Genomic DNA, 21,300 nt, shown 5'->3' on the forward strand with positions numbered 1-21,300 from the left:
TTTTTTTTTTTCCAAGTAGTTATTTTGTTGTCCAGCTCTCTTCTTCTTATATTAACATTAACTTACTGTGCATTTATTCTTTGAGTCTGACTGATACATGTGTAGAAAGAGAGAGATCATTCCAAACGCAAATGCCTGAAAGACTTTTCAAATGTCTCTCTCTTAGTGATCCATCAAGCTGTTAAGCACAGACTTGGCTCCACTTGCCCTCCTATTTTTCTTGGACAATAAGTAGTCACGATTGCTGCTACATTACATGATTTGTGGGCTCAAATGTCCGTTGTTTGTTGTGAAAATTTAGTTAATCTGATTTTCACTGAATTCTGTGTAATCTTGTGCATCTTTTTCCAGAGGAACTTGTCTATTGACAGTAATCAGATGGTGCACGTGAATCAATTTCCTTAACTCTTGGCCATTATCTCTTACCATCGGGATGTCCCACAGTCAAGTGTTACTTGTTTGCTTCCAAGTTTTAGCTTTATATTCAAATTATATAACAAACTAAAATATAGGAATAAATGTTGAAAAGAGCTACACTTTTGCTTCCTTTCTGTTCATTTCTGTTTATAAGTAATATCAAACTGCAACTATCCATAGTTTGTAGTAGGGAAGAAAAACTTCTTGTGATGCTTGCTTTCTTGCCTCCATATTTTTTTAAAATGAGCACCCAGACGGCTTGACCTAACCCATCCTTTTCCACTTCTGCCTTTTCTTTGGGAAAATAAAAAAGCTGGCATGTTTTGTCTTGTTCTTTTCTCACAGGTGGATCTCAAACATTGTATGTAGATCATGTAATTCTATTTTCCACCTTGTCATTCTCTGCTCCCCCCCATTCTTTTCAGGGATCTTTCCTGCTTAGGCAGGAAACAAATGTTGAATGGACTGAGAGCAATCAAGCCAGTCTGCTTAAATCCAAAAAAGGTGATTTAGGACCCTCTTCCCGTGTAAAGAGAAGGAATAGAGGCTGCAATCTCACTCTGAACTTAAGATGTCTCAACACCTTTACTCAGGTATACAAGATGGCAAACACTGAGGTAACCCTAGTGCATTAGAGGAAGGGTGGTTTCTTTTCTTTTTTTTTTTTTTTCTTTTTTTTCCCCCGATCATTTGCTAGCAGGACACTTGATTCCAATGTGAAGGTCTGTCTTAGGTATGGAAATATCTGTATTTCATGAGTATTCCAGAGGATAACTTTCAGAACAAGATGCTATTCTTTGTTTATATGCTTTTTTCCTCTACTATGTTGTTTTTTTGTTTTTGTTTTTTTTTATTTTAAGGTTTTTGTAATTAAAGAAGAACAGATCTCAGCTATCTAGGGTGAAGCCTTCAGGTGTATTGGAGCTCAGAATGGTGATTAAAACATATCAAGCTTCCATCTGTACATTCAGGATTTGTTTCAAAATGCTTGTCAATAACTAGAGTCCTGGGAAATCCTTCTACAGTTAGCTGTCCATCTCTGAGATTGCTACATTAACTACCAGATGTCTTGGGGTTTTACCTATGTACTTGAATTTTTTAACATGTTACTGGCTAGTTAAGCTGCTTAAGTTACTGGCCTGTTGAATGGAAGATGGAGCATAATGTTTCCTGAGTTTGTTATTTTTTTTTACCTTCTCCAAGAATATACTGGTACGTGTCTGTCTGAACATATTCGTGTCTCTGTATTAATCAATACAAGAAATGAATATTCTCCTGATCCAGGCCCAACTGGTTCTAGAACCAGGGATTACTTACTGCTGACCTTCTGGTTGTGATAGCATTTCCCTGAATGCTCTGATGAATCATCAGCTGTCATGGATGAATCAGTTAGGTTCTTTTCCATATGCTATGTAGAAACAAGCTCTTCTGCCTTATTTGGATGAATGACTAGACTAAAGAGAATATGATAAGAGTGTTGTGAGCATTATCATCCACAGTGATGTATGTAGAAATAAACATGAAAGAAGAAAACATATACTTTATAAATGTTATATTGTCTGTATGTTCACGTCTAATCTTCCAGGTTCTCCTCCTTAGAGCTTTAAGAGACCTCCAGATTTCTTGAATATGGAGGATCTGATGCAGTGGGGCACACATGTTCTTCTGGTGTGCTTTGAGTACCTTACAAGGCTTATATGTATATTCTAGGTAACCGTGAGGCACAAAAATCTCTAGTTTGACTGGTTAGCATCTTGTGTTCACAACTCTATAATGAAACAATTCAGAGTTTAACTGTTTAGTTAAGTTAAGAGTTTAACTGTTAGTTAAATAACTGTAGGTAAACTTTCTTTGGTGCCTTGGTATCTCTCTCATTTTAGCTTACAGAAAGAAGCTGTGTCTCATTCTTTTCTGGGGGGAAAAAGAAATGTTATCTGACCTGACAGCTAGAATTGTTTTACAGACTGCTCCTTAAGGAATGGAAGAGTTTTTCAGGTGTTCGAGCATAGTGAAATACTAGGTGAGATGTGAGGCTTTAGGACTGTGAGGCTTTAATTTCAGCAGTACCTGCTGTGTCTTCATCTGCAAAAAGCTTATATCCTAATTTTCCATCCTTTTGAGAATGCGTCCAAGATGACTGGATATCCGAAAGAAGCTCTTTACTGTGAGCGTGGGGAGACAGGAACAGGTTGCCCAGTGAGGCTGTGGATGCCCCTTCCTGGAAGCATTCAAGGCCAGGCTGGATGGGGCTTTGAGCAACCTGGTCTAGTGGGAGGTGTCCCTGCCTGTAGCAATGGGGGTTGGAACTGCATGATCTTAAAGGTCCCTTCCAACCTGAACCATTCTATGATTTGCCGTGTAGACAAAAAAATTTGCTCGTTTGAGATTTTTTATTTCCAAAGATTTTTAAATGTTACATTTTGGACTATGAGCTGAAGTATTGAGTGGCAAAAAAAAAAAAAAAAAATTAGATTGGAGGATTCAGCTAGCAAAACACGATGCTATTTTAACATTTAACATGTGATAGCAGTCTCAACATGACAGTGTTTGACTTCATCTACTTCCAAATAGGTTTTTGTTAAAGATTAAGACTTTCAGCCTCTCACTTTAAATAAATAAATAAAATCCTTAACTGATCAAACAACTGATCTTCAAAAGCTTGTAAGATTTTTCTTTAGCAGTAGAATGTGAAGGCTTACTGTCTTTTCCAAAAGGAAGCATTCTAAAGGAAAGCGTATACTGGCCAATGCATTTCCAGGAGATAGACTTTCTGTGTGCTCTTTACAACATTTATGGAACAAGTTTCAGGAAAGGCAGGTCAAAATGAAGTACATTCAGTAAACTTTACTTCCGTGCCTTGGTCTTCCTTGAATTTTCATGGTAGCCTCAAAATTAACTTGAAAAATCTGTTGTCACAAATGATGAGAAGTTAGGCTTTCTTGTCTTTATGAAAATGAGGTAATAATCCTTTCTGTGCAAGCAGTCCTCTTTACTAAACAGCATTTGGATGTCGTTTACTGGCATTGCAATGGAAAATAAAATTCTTTTCTTTCCAATTTAGAAAATCTGTAGTATTCTGTTTTTTTCAAGAAGATAATAGTGTCAAGCTTGGTATGAGTGCTCTAATTTAGTAATTATATTTGCATAGCATAATTTTTCCTGCTGTTTGGTTGGATGTACCATCCTTTCCTTTTAATTGAGATTTATGTGTGCTTTTATTCTGTGTTCATGGCTAGTAGAGTAGCTGTATTTCATTAATGAGTCAGGAATATATACATTAGTTATAGGAAAGTTTGTATTTTTATTGAAACATATACATTAGAATATATATATATTTGTATTAGTATATATTAGAGTGTATGTTTTTACTAGCTTGCAAACTTGATCCCTTGAGTGATTGTTACTTCAGCAGTTCTAGCAACATAATCATTTACAGATTGGCCGCATATCTGTAAACCAATTTGAATTCTAGTCTACTGAAACATTCTGATTTGCTTTATTAATAAGGCTGGTGGTGATGTGATGGTGGTTGTTGATTCTGTTTTCATTTATTTAAGGTGATGTGGGAAAAACATAGGAGCTTAAGCGTGTCTGTCTAGATAGAAATCTTAAGTGCTGGACGTGTGGCAGGAGCTGAGATTTACTGAAACTCAGTCATCTTCCTTAGGACTTCACTGCTTGTGGGAAGTGAACAAAAATGAATTATACTTTTTTCCCACTTGCTGCTGAATTTCTAATTTTTTAATGGAAAACTCTGTGTAGTTTCAGTATGTGTATCAGCAATATAGATCCAGGGTAGAGTTGGTTCATCATGAACACATACTTCTGGTCCTTGAAAAAGAAAGAGCTTCCGAAATGTAAGCCATTAAACATCTCTCATATCATTCCATGAGTGAAAAATTGTGTTATTGTTAGGTAAGTTAAGACTCAAGGTACTGGGGGATTTTTAAAGAATAAACTTTCTCCCATTCAAAAGTATTTTAAAGTACTGGGAATAAAAATAGTATTTCAAGAAATATAATCCACTAAAAATTAAGTGTATTTCTAATTTTTTCTTCAGTTTTGGAGGGATATTGTTGAGGATATTGAAGTACGTGACCTAATTTCTGACAGAAGCAAATCTCAAGGTGAGAAATCTTGACTAAAATCACATACGTATGTGTTTGTGAACATAGGAAGGGAAGGACTAAAATAAATATGTTCCCTTTGCAGATATTCCATCAGAAGATTGGATTTGGGAATCCTTATTTCATCCACCTCGCAAACTGGGCATTAATGATATCGAAGGGCAGCGGGTACTGCAGATTGCAGTGATTTTACGTAATCTTTCTTTTGAAGAGGGAAATGTTAAACTTCTGGCAGCTAATCGTACTTGTCTTCGGTTCCTGCTACTCTCTGCTCACAGTCATTTTATTTCTCTGCGGCAGTTGGGGCTTGACACGCTGGGAAATATTGCAGCAGAGGTAATGTTCTTCCAAACAGAATAATTAAAATATTGTTTGATAAAGGCTTTACTTTAATGTTAATTAAATAAATCGCTCTTCCTTGATCATTGAACGAAATAGTAAATAAATCATTCTCTTAATCTGTAAATAGCAAATAGCCCAAAGTAAAGTACAGGTTGTGTGTATTAGTTTGTTTAAATGGACTCGTGTGGAAAAGAATGATGGTATGGGGATATGCAGGAAGTTCATACTGCATAATTTTCAGTTCAGTTTTATAGACGGGAGGAGGGAAATCAGTTACTTTCTGCATACATTTGCTTTGTACTTCCTTCAGTTATTAATTAAAAATCATATGTTTGGGAAATGGGGTGGTGGAGGTTTTTATGCCATGTTTAGTGCACACTGGTATGATAGTCATATGGCCCTGGATATACTGCCTGAATGATGTGAGACGTCCTTTTCAAAGAGACTTGAAAGTAATAAAATATGCTATTTCAGTCTGCCATCATTGTGCACATAAATCATACGGATTTTACAAGTAGATATGTTCAGGCAATGTATTATTTTAAAATAAAACCAGTAAATTTAATTTAAAATGCTGGATATCAGAGAATGAGACTTGAAGGATTGGTCTACTGTCTGAAAAAGCTATTTTTATTTACTGTGTATCCACTTTCTCATGAATAAGAAAGAATGTTACATGTTTCAGTGCCTTGAGATCTGATCAGAAAGTAGGAATGGATAGAAACAGGATGAATGGTTGTGGTGGTAGCTTTTGGGAAGGAATGCCTCTTACTCAAGTTCTGTTCTTTGTTGGATGCTCAAATATTTGAGTATACCATTGACTTTACAGAAGTAAGCTTATTTTAGTTATTCCTAGGAAAGTATAAATTAGACAGCTACTTCAGAGTAGGAAAGGAAAAAGGGACTAAAAATGCTAACTAAAATTAAAACAAACGAACAAACCAAAAAAAAAGACTTTGTGAACATATGTTACAAAGCTGTGCTGTATTTAAGCACTCTTGAATCTTATATTTTGAAATGTATATTTTGAAATGTATATTTGATTAAGGATTTGAACTAATAGCATGATACGCATAGTGTTAGTCATAGATTTTTTTTTTTCTTTTCCTTTTCCAGCTTCTCTTGGATCCTGTTGATTTCAAAACTACTCATCTAATGTTTCACACTGTTACAAAATGCCTCATGTCAAGGGATAGATTTTTAAAAATGAGAGGTAAGTTACCAAGCTATTCTTGTTGTGTTTCTAGAATTGCAATTATTGCTGTTAAACTGTTTTGTATTTGTTTTACAGGCATGGAAATCTTGGCGAATCTTTGTAAGGCTGAAGATAATGGTGTCTTAATCTGTGAATATGTGGATCAAGAGTCGTACAAGGAGATCATATGTCATCTCACACTACCAGATGTGCTGCTTGTAATCTCAGCACTTGAGGTGCTATACATGCTCACAGAAATGGGAGAAGTAGCCTGCACAAAGATTTCTAAAGTAGAGAAGAGCATAGGTAAGAGACGAGCAAGACAAAATACACTATTCTCATTTATGTAGGAAGAAAGACTTTAGAAAAGGTCAAGTTCAGTGGTTAAAAATATTAAAATTCTTTGTGTTTGCAAGAAATTAATTATGCTAGTAACTATGGAAGCTAGATTTTTTTAAATGCCATTGATAACTTAAGTACAGATCTACAGAAGCATACAGAGGCTTGGTTTCATTCAACACAAGGCAATGTTAAAGCGAATCAGAACATCCTAGCCTCATTTATATTGTCCTAATGTTATTTTTGATTTTGCATTTAATACTTCAGATACGTTAGTGTGTCTGGTTTCTATGGACATCCAAATGTTTGGGCCTGATGCACTCACTGCTGTTAAACTCATTGAACATCAGTGTGTTAGCCAGCAAGGAGTACCTGATGTCAGACCACCTATGATGGATCATGGTTCTTCACAGGCACATGCAACAGGTATCGCAGGTTAGTATCACTACAGAGGAACATACTCTTCTGCAGAGTTTTCTATATGACCTATGTGATTTCTGTCCTTTGGAGGTTTCTGATTGGGTTATGTAAGTAAGTGTGGTGTTATACACAATATGTGGTATCTTTCTCAGATGTTTGTTCAGAAAGCAAATAGAACGTTTTGGTCGCTAAAGCTGTTGTGAAAAAGAAAGGATCTTAATATTTTTCAGTTGCTCTTCTGAAAATTTACTGAAAAATTAATGCACACTGTTCTTAACTTTTTTTCATTTGAAACAGAGTATTTTTTCTGGATTAGTTCTCTGGAAATAATGGAAACAAATTATTTTATATTGCATTTTATACAGAATATTACTGGTTAATAACATAAACTACTTGGTAGAATTACAGAGATAAGAGGCATACAGAATGCCTATTTTGAAGCTCGTGATGTGAACTCAATTTTAATTGCATTATTTAAAGTGTGAAAAGTGTTTTCTTAATTGACCTTACCTATTAACTAGATTTCAAGGATTAACTTCTGCAATTTTATTTTAGAGTTAAATACCAGTCCTTTTGAAGTTGATGACACAGCAATTATTAATCAATGGGGAAAACACATAAATGTCCTTCTGTCTTTATTAATAAAAGCACCTGAGTAAATAAAAGCAGTATACCTCAGGTTCACATAAGATGGAACAGAGGGATTCACTCTGAAGAAAAATGTGACAGATATGTAGATTGCTCCAAAAGTAATGCCTTCTATTTATTTCCTGGAAAACTACAACACATACAAAGAGCACAGTAACACTATTTGATAGACCAAATTCTGAGCTACAAAACACTATTTTTCAACAGTTATGAACATTAGTAATGCGTTTTTGCCAGTGGTGAACAAGAGCCTGCATGCTGTGCTCGTAAAAATCTGCATGGCCATCCAGAATGTCTTGTGTTTCATGCTGTTGTTACTATTGCTGAAATGCACCACCCACCTCCTCACTGTGCTGACATTCGCTGTTTGATCTACATATATGTTCAAAAGTGTTGAATGTCACTGGGTACTATTTTTTTTTCCACGTGGAAGAATTCAGTGACATCTGTGCTTCATATGCACTTCCATGTCAGACACCATTTTGTCAGCTACACGTGGCAACAGAATGTAACAGAATATTGGTGGGAAGGTTCAACCTCTACTGCCATACCACCATCATCTGCCTCTGACATCGTGGACCAACATAATAAAATAGAAGGCACTACTTTTGGAGCAGCCCTCATACTGACTTGTGTGTCCTGTGTTTCTTGAGCATGTTCAGATACCTCAGTGAAAGTGGCTGGAAAAGAATATGTCTTAAGGGAATAAACAGGTGAATGAAAGAAATCAGTATGATGTTGCAACAAATTCCTTACGTTAAACTTGTTTCAAGTTAGGAGTTGGAAAATTACCTGCTTAGTTTTGGTAAATTGGAGCAAATCTATAGTGTGCCTTGTGCCACCTCTGCAACTTATTTTAGATGGAAATACCCTGCTTGTGAAAAACAGGAGAAACTGTCCCATGGAAAGTTATGGCAGTGAAAGTCATTTTCTTCATTCAGCAAATACTTTTTTTTCCTTCCCTACAGCCTCTAGAACAGCACCACATGTTGCTCCACCACCAGGAATAGTAGAAATAGACAGTGAGAAATTTGCATGTCAGTGGTAAGTGTATCGTTCTATTCAAATATTTAAATGGAGAAGAAAAATAATAATGTCTGTATTCATGAGTTATAGATTTTTCTGACTTGCTTCTATTCATTGTTTGACTACTTTTTCTGAAAAGTATGAAGTAAAACCATTCTGTCCTTGCTTTGAAGGAGTATGAAAGAAAAAACTCAACCAACACGTTCATTCCTGGAGAGTTGATGATTGAAATTCTCTCATAGAGTATAACTTGATTAGATTTTTAACTCTTGCATTGACTTTTATTAAGTTGTAAAGCAGCATTTTGTTTCACAAGTACTTTCATCAGGTAATGTTTTGCCGTGTTACTGCACCAATGTAAAAGTAATCCTCAAGTTATAAAGCTAGGCCTTGCAAAACTCTCATGTGATCATTGTAAATCTCAAGCAGGCTAGGGCCTGCATCCCTTCCAAGTTCTCTCACTTTATCTAATACTGTCATTGTTGGCTGCTTGTCAGATATTAAGAAAACTGTTCTGCTTATGGTTCTGTAGACTGAGCATCATCTTTCTGAACTATGTTTCATTTACGTAAATCTCACATTCTGGATATTTGTGTAAATCACTTCATTTTGGACTTCTGCTTCTACTCCACGCTTCATGTGTTCATCAGTTATCTCACTGATCAGACAATAGCCTTCAAAGTGAAGTAGTTATTATTTGTAAAAGCTTAGTGTTTTTACTTCCAGCAAAACATTATTTTTATGGGAGAAACATTGAAGGTTTTCTTCTTGGTCAACTGATGTTGATCGTGCTGCTGTTTGCAATCCATTCATAGACTGAAAATTTCATCTTTAAATATTCAAACGAGAATACCTGAAGTTGGGATCACCACACTTCAACTTAGCCATCTACATGGTTTTAGCTACACAGAGACAGTTTTCTAGACTGCTTTTTAGTTACTGAGGGGAAGATTTCCCTGTAGTTAAAGTGTCTTCATCTGGCTGATTTCTGACAAGATTACAGATTACCTTCTGCTGCTGCTTTCTCTCTCTTAAGTGTGGGGAGCACTGGGGACATCTAGCTTGCAGAAATAAGGATTTAGGCAAGGTGAATTTTGCACTGTGCATAGAATGTAAAATACAAGTTTTGGCTGTTAAAATAAGTACGGGTAGGTACCATTATGTAACTCTGCAGTACCATCTCGTAACAAGAAGTAATGGAGAGAACAGTGTATCATATTATCAGGAAGATTTGGAAAGTCTGGTTGGTTTCAGAGTCTGCATGCAGTGTGCTTCTACAGCTATTAGTGATGAGTATAACTAGTAGTTTGTTCTTAATTTTCTTCTGGTGATAGGTATGAGCCAGTGAATAATAAAAAATAACATATACTTCTGAAAATTTTCCTTAAATACTATCTGTGCTGGCAAAAGAAAAATTAAAAGAATACAAATCTAGAGCAGAGAACAAGCCCCTTGCAAGTGTTTTTCTCAGTGCTGACAAGGAGTGTCTTACATTCATGTAGATTTTCATTGTATGTTTTAACAGAAACTGGAAAATGAACAAATTATAATTTTAGATGTTAGAAAAGTTATCTCTTGGAAGCAGCAGAAAAAAAAGGTATTTAAGCTGACCTTCCTGAATATATTCTACCCAGGCTAAGCTGGTTTATGAGTCTTCCTGTAAGATAAGTGCATGTGACAGGAAGTGCTAATCACAGCTCACATTCCACCATTGTAAGTCTGACCTTCTGTATGCTGCTTGTACCAGTGACAGTGTGTCAGCCTAATGGAATATACCTAGCTGGACAGTCATTTGTCTCATATGCCAGATTTAATTATTACTTAGACGTTCTATTACAGAATGTGATCTCAATTTTTGTTGTAATAAAATTGTAACTAAACTGCAGGAGAAATGACATACTTGCACTTCACTGTTTATGAGAGAAGATGATTTAAAGAATGTAATCCTTTGCTTTTCTCTTTGAAATATTTAGCTCTTAGGGGAGTATGAGGCTCTACAAAGGAGAATGCAGTGCAGTTTTCTAAAGTGCTAGCACCACATAGTGAATACTGACATCCTAAATATATTTTTGTTCTGTCTGAGCCTGTGTTCAGGTACCGCTATTTGAGAATTGTGCAGAGAGTTACTTATGTCCATTTACTGCTGGGGATGATCTGTTGGCATGTCTCTGGGCTGGAATAATGGATCTTGAATGAATAAAATCTACAGATAGAAACCGCTACCATCTCTCATAGCTTCCTGGGTAGTGTGTGCATTTGTGCAGATTCTTCTGTAGGAGATATAGAATCTTCTGGAAATTTTCCTAGGAATAGACAGGCAGAATAGATTGTTCAAGGATTTTATGATGCCTGCATAGTGCATGACTCCTGGAACAAGTATGTGTCTTATGTGCATGCTCTTTCAGAGTTCAAGTCCCCTTTCTTCTGCCTTCCTATCTCTTAGAATCACAGACTGAGGTGGTTATTCTATCTCTGTTCTTTCTTGTGTTTTGAATTAAGACCATATTCATGTATAATTGATTTTTACACGAATGTTCAGTAGGTTTAGTGTGGAAACGTTTGATTAAGAATTAGCTCGTCTTCAGTCCATCTTTTGATAAAAAAGAGACATTAAGAAATAAGCATAAAGGTTTTGGGGAGGAAAGGTCACTAAACAAATCCTATCTTTATTTTTTTTGTTGCTTCTGAATGTGCAGTAAAAAAGGCACATATGGGGACTGTTTTGCATATTTCTATGTAAGTAAAGTATTGATTGTATACTGACTGGATATCTTAGGTATCACAAGCAACGAGAAGTGAAAAGTGTGGAACAGACATTGGACAAGACAATAGATTGCAATTTTATTGTTCATGTTATCATGTCTCAAAATTCTCTCATACAAACAGAAATGTTTTAACAGCTGTATTGTCACTGTGTTTTGCTTCATAATCCATTTTTTCATCTTCAGGTTGAATGCCCATTTTGAAGTGAATCTTGATTGCTCAATCTCTCGAGCAGAAATGTACTCTGAATACCTCTCTACATGTAGTAAATTAGCTCGAGGTGGAATCCTAACATCAACTGGATTTTATAAATGTCTGCGGTAAGAGGAAAAAATTGTGCAGCAAAAAAGGGACTGGTGTTTGTAACGCTGTGTTAGCAGTGTTAACACATAGCTTAAGAGTTCTTTGAGAAAAGATGTTCTAAGTTGGGTTCGAAAGATGTGCAGTTTTGAAATGTTAATTGAAATATAGTTTGATTTCATCCTATTTCAGTATCTTTAGTAGACTTGCTTCTGTGCTTACAGTCCTTTTAATTCTTTTTCACAAAGTTCTTGAAGATACTGTAGTTTTTACTTAACTTGTTCAAGTCTGTGCCAACATCAGTTTGACCACAGGTCTCCTGTGATGAATACCCTGAAGCTTACAGAGAATTCTGCTGTATTGCAAAGATGCAGGCACTGGTGCAGTTACTGTGCATGTAAGAGTAGCGTTAGATTAATGTTTTTAAAATAAGCCACTCATTGTAAGAGGGTAGAGTTACTGTGTTCATTAACACTGATCTATGTTCTGTTTGGCAGAACTGTCTTTCCAAATCATACAGTGAAGAGAGTAGAAGATCCAATTAACAATGGTCAAGCACATATACATGTGGTAGGAGTGAAGAGGAGAGCTATACCACTTCCCATTCAGATGTACTATCAGCAGCAACCAGCTTCGTCTACCCCAATTGTTCGGGTTGATTCAATTCCTGACATGTCTTCGTCTCCTTCGCCAGCAGGTTTTTTAATCATTTAAATATTGAGTATTCTGCATTGATTCTCAGAGAATAATTTTTTTTTTTTAATTACCCAAAATAGTTTGTAAGTGTTGGAGTTAGGGACAGTGTGGTTTTATTCCTTTTATTGAATGAAGTTCTGAATAATTGTATTACTGTATGTACTTGTATGTGATCTAATACTTGACATGTCACCCGTAGACTTGTCAGCCAGCAGAAAAGCCGTTGTCACTGCATCATTTATTCAGATGTAATATAGCTGAGAAAACACGTAGAATTAAAAATTCGAGCCTTGGGGTTTTAAATATTCTTTGTTTTGAACTAATTTTTGCTTTCAAACTTTTACCTTATTTATTTCAATAGGACTCCCACATGGGCCACAAAGCGTAGGAAATCATTATCAAAGGACCCCTATTAACCAGTCTTCAACTTTGACAGCAACACAGATGTCTTTTCCAATTCAAGGTGTTCATACTGTGGCACAGACTGTTTCTAGAATTCCACAAAATACTGTTCATGCGCAGCAGCAAAATGCTCCAATGACTGTTATACAGAATAAAGGTCCAATACCTGGTGAAGTTGTGAAGGCCACAGTAATACAGAGCTCTGTTCCCCAGTCTGGCGTTCCTGTTACTATTGCTGTAGGAGGAGCACCACAAGCTTCAAATCAAAATCACAGCAGTACAGGACCACAGCCGTCCGTTACTGTTGTTGGTTCTCAGACGTTGCTTCACCACCAACCTGTAATTCAACAGCAGTCTCCACTGCATGCAGTGGTACCAGGACAGATACCTTCAGGCACTCCTGTTACAGTAATTCAGCAAGCTGTACCTCAGGGTCATATATTTGGCAGAGTACAAAACATACCAGCATGCAGTTCAGCAGTTTCACAGGGTCAACAGTTGATCAGCACATCATCGCAACCTGGGCAGTCACCATCTCAGCAGTCCTCTACTGCTAACCAGCAACAAGATACAGTCATCATAGCACCACAGCAGTATGTCACAACCTCTGCATCTAACATTGTTTCTGCCACCACTGTTCAGAATTTCCAAGTAGCACCTGGGCAGGTGGTTGCAATTGCAGGCGTCCAAAACCCACCAACTTCTAGGGTAGGCTTTCAGAACATTGCACCAAAGCCTCTGCCGTCTCAGCAAGTTCCACCTAATGTACAGCAGCCGATGCAGTCACAGCAGCAACCACCACAACCAGCATCCCAGCAAAGTGTAGTGATTGTCAGCCAGCCAGCTCAGCAAGGTCAAACGTATGCACCAGCCATTCACCAAATAGTGCTTGCTAATCCAGCTTCTATTCCTCCTGGTCAGACTGTTCAGTTGACTGGACAGCCAAACATTACTCCATCTTCTTCACCATCTCCAGGTCCGGTTACAAACAATCAAGTCCCTACAGTTATGTCATCTTCATCTACCCCTTCTCAGTCACAAGGACCCCCTCCTACTGTCAGCCAGATGCTTTCTGTAAAGAGACAGCAGCAGCAGCAACAGCAGCAGCAACATTCACCAGCATCTTCGCAGCAACAGGTACAACCACCGATGCAAATGCAAGTTCAGTCCCCGCAAGCTAATACAGGAGTTGGCCAGCCTAACTCTGGTGAATCTAGTCTGATAAAGCAACTACTTCTTCCAAAAAGAGGCCCCTCAACTCCAGGGGGGAAGCTTATACTCCCAGCTCCACAGATTCCTCCACCTAACAATGCAAGAGCTCCTAGCCCTCAGGTGGTTTATCAGATGGCCAATAACCAAACGCCAGGTTTTGGAGTACAAGGGCAGTCTTCAGCTCAGCAGCTGCTAGTTGGACAACAGCTGGTCCAGGGTGCAGTCCAGCCCCAAGGGGCAGTACAAACAGTGCCCATTTCTAACTTACAGATATTGCCAGGTCAGTTGATCTCAAACAGCCCAGCAACTATTTTCCAAGGGACTACTGGCAACCAGGTTACTATAACAGTTGTGCCAAATACGAGTTTTGCTACTGCAACTGTGAGTCAGGGAAATGCAACTCAAATCATTGCTCCAGCTGGAATTGCAGTGAGTGGGGCTCAGACAGGAGTTGGGCTGCAGATGCAAACACTTCCAGCTACTCAAGCACCTTCAGCTGGACAATCACCGTGTACTGCTGCTCCCCCATTCAAAGGTGATAAAATAATTTGCCAAAAGGAGGAAGAAGCAAAGGAAGCAACAGGTTTACACATTCATGAACGTAAGATTGAAGTTATGGAGAATCCTTCCTGCCGAAGAGGAGCTGCAAACACCAGCAATGGGGATGCAAAAGAAAATGAAATGCAGGTGGGAAGTCTTTTAAATGGGAGAAAGTATAGTGACTCCAGTCTACCTCCTTCTAACTCAGGGAAAACACAGAATGAGGCCAATCAGTGCTCACAAGTCAGTAATGGGCCATCATTAGAAATGGGTGAGAACGGAGCTCCTGGAAAGCAGAACTTTGAACAAATGGACACACAGGAAATTAAAAGTGATTTGAAGAAGCCCCTAGTTAATGGAATCTGTGATTTTGATAAAGGCGATGGTTCTCATTTGAGCAAAAACATTCCAAATCACAAAACTTCCAATCATGTAGGAAATGGTGAGATATCTTCAGTGGAACAACAAGGGAATTTGGATGCCACGCAGCAAGATACTGCCAAAGGTGATCAAGGGGAGAGAATTTCTAATGGGCCTGTATTAACTTTGAGTAGTTCACCTGTTGTAAGCGGTACACAGGAGGCTGCAAAACTGTTAACCCAGCAACTTAGTGGTACCAACACTGATTTACCTAATGGACCTCTAGCTTCAAGTTTGAATTCAGATGTGCCTCAGCAACGCCCAAGTGTAGTTGTCTCACCACAATCTACAGCCTCTGTTATACAGGGGCATCAAATCATAGCAGTTCCACACTCAGGACCTAGAGTGTCCCAGTCTACCCTGTCATCCGAAGTTCGGTCTACTAATGGCACAGCAGAATGCAAAATTGCAAAGAGGCCAGCAGAGGATAATGACAGGGAAACTGTTCCAGGAATTCCAAATAAAGTAGGAGTTAGAATTGTTACAATCAGTGACCCCAACAATGCTGGTTGCAGTGCAACTATGGTTGCTGTGCCAGCTGGAGCGGATCCAAGCACTGTAGCGAAAGTAGCAATAGAAAGTGCTGTTCAACAAAAGCAGCAGCAACCAACCACGTATATACAAAGCATGGTCACACAGGTATGTTGCAGTGTACTTTTTATGTTTATTCCAACTCTGATTATGACTTAATGCTGTGAAATATATATGAAAATGTAAACTCGGTTGATATCTTGCAAGGAATTGAAAATATTCAGAAAATGATGGTTTGCATTCTTTCACAAACTAAGGTTCAAATAGTTTGCATGCTTTTTGATATAAGTGACTACAGTGGTATTTACAGTGGTCTGGAGCTTCATAATATACAGTAAGGGAGGAACTTGCTCTCACTAGTTTCCTCTTTAAAGGATTTACTGTTTAAAAAACAAAGACGATTTATTGTACCGTCTTGTAAAAACAGTAGTGTTGTTCTGCATTTTATTCTTGGTCCTTACTGCGTATGGAGCAAACATATTTTTTGCAAGATAGTTTGTTAATCACTGCAGCTGCATCTGGCCTGCTAAAATTTGTTGAAATTCTTGTATTTAAGGGTGATCTTGTTAGGCTTGCTTCAATTTACTACAGTCAGGATAAAGTATTGCTTTCTAAGTGTGTCAGAATATGTGTTTATGTTTGTTCATAACAAAATACTTGTAATGTTTATTTTATTGATACAATTAGTAATGGGTTTTTTTTATATTGTTCTAAAAACTTTGGAGAAAGCCTGTTTTATCTTGAACTTTTTTAGAAAAATATTTTTAAAGTACTTTCTTCCTAAGACTTTACAAGAAATGAGGTATGTTCAGCAGTTTCATGAGTATTTAAAAGCTGTGAGAGTAATCGTGCTTGAGATTGTTCCAGTCTCAAGATTTTATTTTGGCTTTGTACGTGGATATAAAATCTCTCTCCAAAGAAACTTTCACCCTTTCTAACCTGAATAAGAGCAAAAAGAATGGAATATTAGGTTTGACAGTCACAAAATTCTGACAGTGTAGAGAGGAAATTCTGAGTGTATATTAGTGTTTTTTGACATATAGGTATGACAGTTTTGTTTTATTCATTTTCCTTTTTTATTTCTTTGATTTTGGTTAGGTTTTGAAATGGTAGGAAGTGCAGGCCTTATAAACTTAAACAGAGCTAGAATTCAAGTTCAGCATATGATAGCTAGCATTACTGCTTTTTCTGTGTGAAGTTCAGTTTCTGTAGAAAGCTCTTTCATGTTTCCATCATGTAATTGTAGTTTTCTTTTTCTTTTAAATGTATTCCATAGAGCTATATTTTCCGAATGTCTTTAAAACCTAAATATTTGCATGTGCATTTATGACAGAGAGATCTGTAGTTCTTCTGATACTTTATTTATCTTTGTTCTTACTGGAAATAATTAGACCAAAATGAAAGTATATCTTGGCAGCGCAGGGACAGTGCACAAGATAAATGGCACATTTTCTGCAATGTGGATATATTAGCTGTATGTCTTGCTTTTTGCAGTGAATGTTTTTAGCAGTTGCACAGTTTGATTGTCTTTAATAGCTTCACTAAGGATTTGGCTGAAGTAGAAAATGCAGTGACCGTGTCTTTGGACTGGGATAACTGTTGCCTGCGGTTATTTTTTTCCTGGACATGTAGCTGTCGAGAGTTTGCTTTTGGGTCTCTGATGCCTGCTAAACTGCTAAAATTCCATTTCTTGAGGAGAGCAGTAGTACAGCTAGCAACTTCATTTATATTAGATTACCTGTTCTATTATGAAAATGAAACAAACAAAAAAAAGGACTATTTTATGTGATTATACTTTCTTAAAGATGGCATGTAATTTCTTGTACACTTTCCTTAATATTTTGTACATGTTTATGTTTTTTTTTTTATTGCTTATGCAAACAGAGATGTTGCCAGCGGCTTCTGCCATTCAGTGCAAGTCTGCTTAATGTCTGTCTCCATGGAATTTAGCTTGCCCTTGCTTTCTTCAAAATCACAAAAGAAAACTTCATTTCAAAATTGTGTGTTGAATTATAAATGGTACTGAAGTCATCCTGTCAAGCTCTTTCCCCCACCCCCTGAAGCCGCTGCATAGGCATTGTTCTGTTGGAAAAGCAGATGCAAAGTTACCAGTATTGAATCTGCTTTTTTTAGGAGTACACTTAGGACATCCAGAAGTACTACAGAGCCTAATTCTTATGAGCTCAGCGTGAGTTTCACTGATGACTGTTAGGTCTAGGTCCTCTGTAATCATAGGAAATGATTTTCACGCTCCTATTTTGGGAGTCTTCCTTGTATGACAAGCAGCTTCCTTGTCTCTAACTTTTTGAAAGGCAGCAGCTAAGGAGCACTGTTTTCAGTTGAACATCTGTATTGTTTTATCCTCTCTGTGGTACCTCCTGTATGTTTTGTATCTTGCAGCGGAAATAAGAGAACAGACGACTTCTACAGACAGTGTGAAATTTAGTATAAATACACTTCAGTGAAGAGAAATGGTGAGGGACAGGAAATAAAGGGATATTAGCCATCGCAAAATTGTATAACTGCTGAAGCTGTTTGTACATGATTTCCTTCGTGCTATCTTTATTTTCCTTCTAGTTATCTATAAATTTTATTTTAAACTAGAGTGTGTATTTCAGAGAAGTAAGAAAGAAATAGAAGAAAATTTGTAATAAAATTAGACCTCAGCAGGAAGGGGGAAAAGAAGATGCCAAAGATAGCAAATAGATGCTAGTGTTGGTTATGCAGCAGGAGAGTTGTCATAAACTGCAGAGAGGGGAAAAGGAGGAGCCTTGAACTAAAGAAAAGATAAGACAAACAAAGAGAAAGGGAAACAGCAAAGGGGAGGCAAGGAAAAGAGTAAAATAACTCTCAAGGGAATGTAAAAGCTAAGAGAAGGTTGGTTTTGCAATATGAAAGGTAGTATGAAATTGGCTGCCACTGTACCCTTGAGGGAAAAATAAATGGCTTGCCACAATAATGAAAATTATGAACTTTGTATTTACGAGAAAGCCTATGTATTGCTACCTAAATCCAGTTGGAAAAGTACAGGTATCTTCCAGGTACCATCAGGACCTGGAAGATACACCAGCAACCACCAGGTGATTGTTCGAGTGTTAATTGTACACCTGAGCAGAACTCACTGAAAAATAACTACTTAAATACTAACTTGAGAGATACGTTTTTTGTATTTTTATACAACTATTGACCTATGTGTATATGGGTTATGTCAGAAGAGGAACATGCAATGTACAGTGTTGGATTTTTTTCTTATATCTGTATTTTGTAAGCCCTTGAAAGTGTAGTCTTGAGAGACAGCAAAGTTGGCACTTTACTTCATTGGCTTTCTTTTCTTTTGTTTCTGGTACTCTGTTCCTGGACTATGGCTTTCCTGAGGTATTGTGCTGGACTGGTGGAGGAAAAGGAAAAAGAAATGAGTAATTACCTATCTGTTTACTTTTTTTTTTCCATTTTTTTTTCTTACTCAAGATTCTTCCAAAACATCTGTTGAATATAACCATGATGGTTTGTCGCAGTAGGTTTATGTTCTGAAGAAGCACTCTGATACTTTGCCAGGTGAAAGTGAGCAAACCAAATTTATGTAGATCAGTCTGAAAGTAATACCTCTTATTTATTTCCATGGAAACTACCATAGATATAAAGACCACATTAATACTATTTGATAGAGCAAATTCTCAACTGCAAAACACTATTCTTCATTGTAGACACTGCCGTTAGCTGTTTATTTCACCAGAGATGAACAAGAGCCTTACATGTTGCACTTGTTAAAAAAATAATTAAAAAAATCTGCATGGCCATCCCAAACATGACTTGTCTTTCACATTGCTGTTGCTATTGCTGAAACACACCACCCACCGCCTCACTGAGCTGCTGTCCACTGTTTGGTCTCCATATGTGGTTAGCAAGCTTTGATGAATGTCAGTGGGTGCAGTTTTTTCTGCATGGAGGGTTTCAGCGACACCTCTGCTTCATACACACTCTCACGTCAGTTGCCATTTTATCAGAATGCCCCTCTGCTGCCATCTGTCACACGGCAACAAAATGCAACACAACATTAGTGGGAAAGTTCAACCTCTACTGCCATACCACTGACATCCACCCCTGACTAACATATTAAAACTAGAGGCATTACTTTTGGAGCAGTCCTCCAAAATTGCCTCATCTCTCTTTTAAAATAATCACTTACTTTCCTGCGCATCACTGTTATCCCCTCATAAAGCACTCCCATTTCTCCTAAGGCCTCCCACATGGAGCATGCTTGTGTGGAAATTTAGATGGCCAAAACAGTGTAAGCATCTCCTTAACTGTTTGCTCCTGCTCTCCATTGTTTTGGAAGCTGAAGATTATTGTGCACCAGAAAGCAGGTGTGTAACCACAGGAGATGTAATTCATTCTTAGTCACAGAGCAAATGAGTTTGTCTGCTGGAAGTACTGAAATTTAGAATGTCTGTGCTTTTGTTGCTCTTTGCTTGTGGAGCACACTGTTGCAGACTTAAACCTTAGCAACCTGACAAGGAAAGAACATTTGCTTTAGTGCCTACCCATCCACTTGACCCCACCTTCATACTCAAATCGTGCTATATTCATTTCAGCTTATGGGTTGCCTTTTAATGTACATTCGTTGTCTTAAAAGATGTGAAACATAAAGTTTTTAGTAATCATAGTATGATCTGGGCTGGAAGGGACCCATCCAACCTGTCATTGAATGCTCCTCCACTGACTGGGCATCCACAGCTTTTCTGGCTAACCTGTTCTAATGTCTCACCACCATCTGAGTAAAGAATTTCTTCTGAATATCTGCTCTAAATTTTCCCACTTAGTTTAAAACCTTTACTTCTGTTGCTACTTGTCCTTCTTAAGATCCCTCTCCAGCTTTCTTGTAGGCCCACTTTATGTATTGGAAGACTGCAGTGAGGCCTACCTGGATCTCTCTCTTCTCCAAGCTAAACAAGCCCAACTCCCTCAATTTATCTTCATAGGAGAAGTATTCCAGCCCTCTCACCATCTTTGCAGCCCTCCTCTGGACCCGCTCCAACAGCTCGACATCTTTCTTGTGTTGAAGGCCCCAGACCTGGCCACAGTACTCTAGATAGGTGCTCAGGAGGGCAGAGCAGAGTGGAACACCTCCCTTGCCCTTCTGGCCGCCCCTCTTTCGATGCAGCCTAAGGATATGGTTAAGCCACATCAACGCAGAAAGATATCCAAGAGAAGAAAGTCTTAGAAGGACCATCCGTATTGTTTTCAATTTTATGTGTAGCAATGTGTAGGGTAGATAGTGAAATGCATTTTTAAAACTGTTGGTAGTTTGAAGTGTTGCAGTAGGATACAGTGCTCAATTGTAAGCAAAATTTTAACAGCCCATCCTAAGTATAGGCTCTAAAAATAATATACTTCTCACTGTGCTTAAATTTGTAGTTCTGTATAGACTGCTGCCTAAGGATTTTCTTCAAAATGAATTGGAGGAGGGATCAAACAGCTGCCTCTAAAGCCAATAGTCAATCAGTGATGTAGTTCAAGGAATATGCTCTGAGAGCAATACAGCCAGCATTGTTGGTCTTGGCTGCGCAACTCGCTTATATCTGTGTTGCAATATATTCTTGTTTTCATTGGCCTGGAGAGCAGGATGAGAAAACTATTCTTTTTAATCTTCCTCCTCTGTATTTTAGTAGTCTGTGCCAGGTTCTTGGTGAGGCAGTACCTCATTTCTGTCTTTTATGTGGTCAACTCAGAAGTAACTTTTTTATCCTGAAGATAAGAAACAACTATAGTCAAAGATAATGGGTAAAGGTAAAGTTAAGATTAATTAAAGATGAAGTAACTAGGAAAAAAAAAAAGCTTGATATTATTCTTTTTAATTCATAGTTCAAGGAATTTTTCAGGTGTATAGTCATAGCTCTCCACTGTACAGGAATTTCAGTTGGT

General features: G+C 37.7%; 1 protein-coding gene across 5 annotated transcripts in view; it reads left to right on the top strand.

Annotated features, from left to right (window-relative positions):
• Positions 1-21,300, top strand: part of ARID2 (AT-rich interaction domain 2) — a 107,896-nt gene that overhangs the window by 69,533 nt on the left and 17,063 nt on the right. For 2 of the 5 annotated variants that reach the window (XM_085219908.1, XM_085219913.1), the window contains 10 exons: positions 843-1,010; positions 4,478-4,544; positions 4,630-4,880; positions 6,003-6,099; positions 6,178-6,387; positions 6,688-6,855; positions 8,457-8,532; positions 11,463-11,597; positions 12,075-12,274; positions 12,635-15,486. In XM_085219908.1, coding sequence (XP_085076034.1) covers positions 843-1,010; positions 4,478-4,544; positions 4,630-4,880; positions 6,003-6,099; positions 6,178-6,387; positions 6,688-6,855; positions 8,457-8,532; positions 11,463-11,597; positions 12,075-12,274; positions 12,635-15,486 — 4,224 coding nt within the window. The remainder of the gene's footprint in view (positions 1-842; positions 1,011-4,477; positions 4,545-4,629; positions 4,881-6,002; positions 6,100-6,177; positions 6,388-6,687; positions 6,856-8,456; positions 8,533-11,462; positions 11,598-12,074; positions 12,275-12,634; positions 15,487-21,300) is intronic. The other 3 variants (XM_085219916.1, XM_085219920.1, XM_085219924.1) reach the window with 2 other exon arrangements.

This window comes from Meleagris gallopavo, chromosome 1, assembly GCF_905368555.1.
Source record: "Meleagris gallopavo chromosome 1, MGAL_WU_HG_1.1, whole genome shotgun sequence".
NCBI classification, from domain to species: Eukaryota; Metazoa; Chordata; class Aves; order Galliformes; family Phasianidae; genus Meleagris; species Meleagris gallopavo.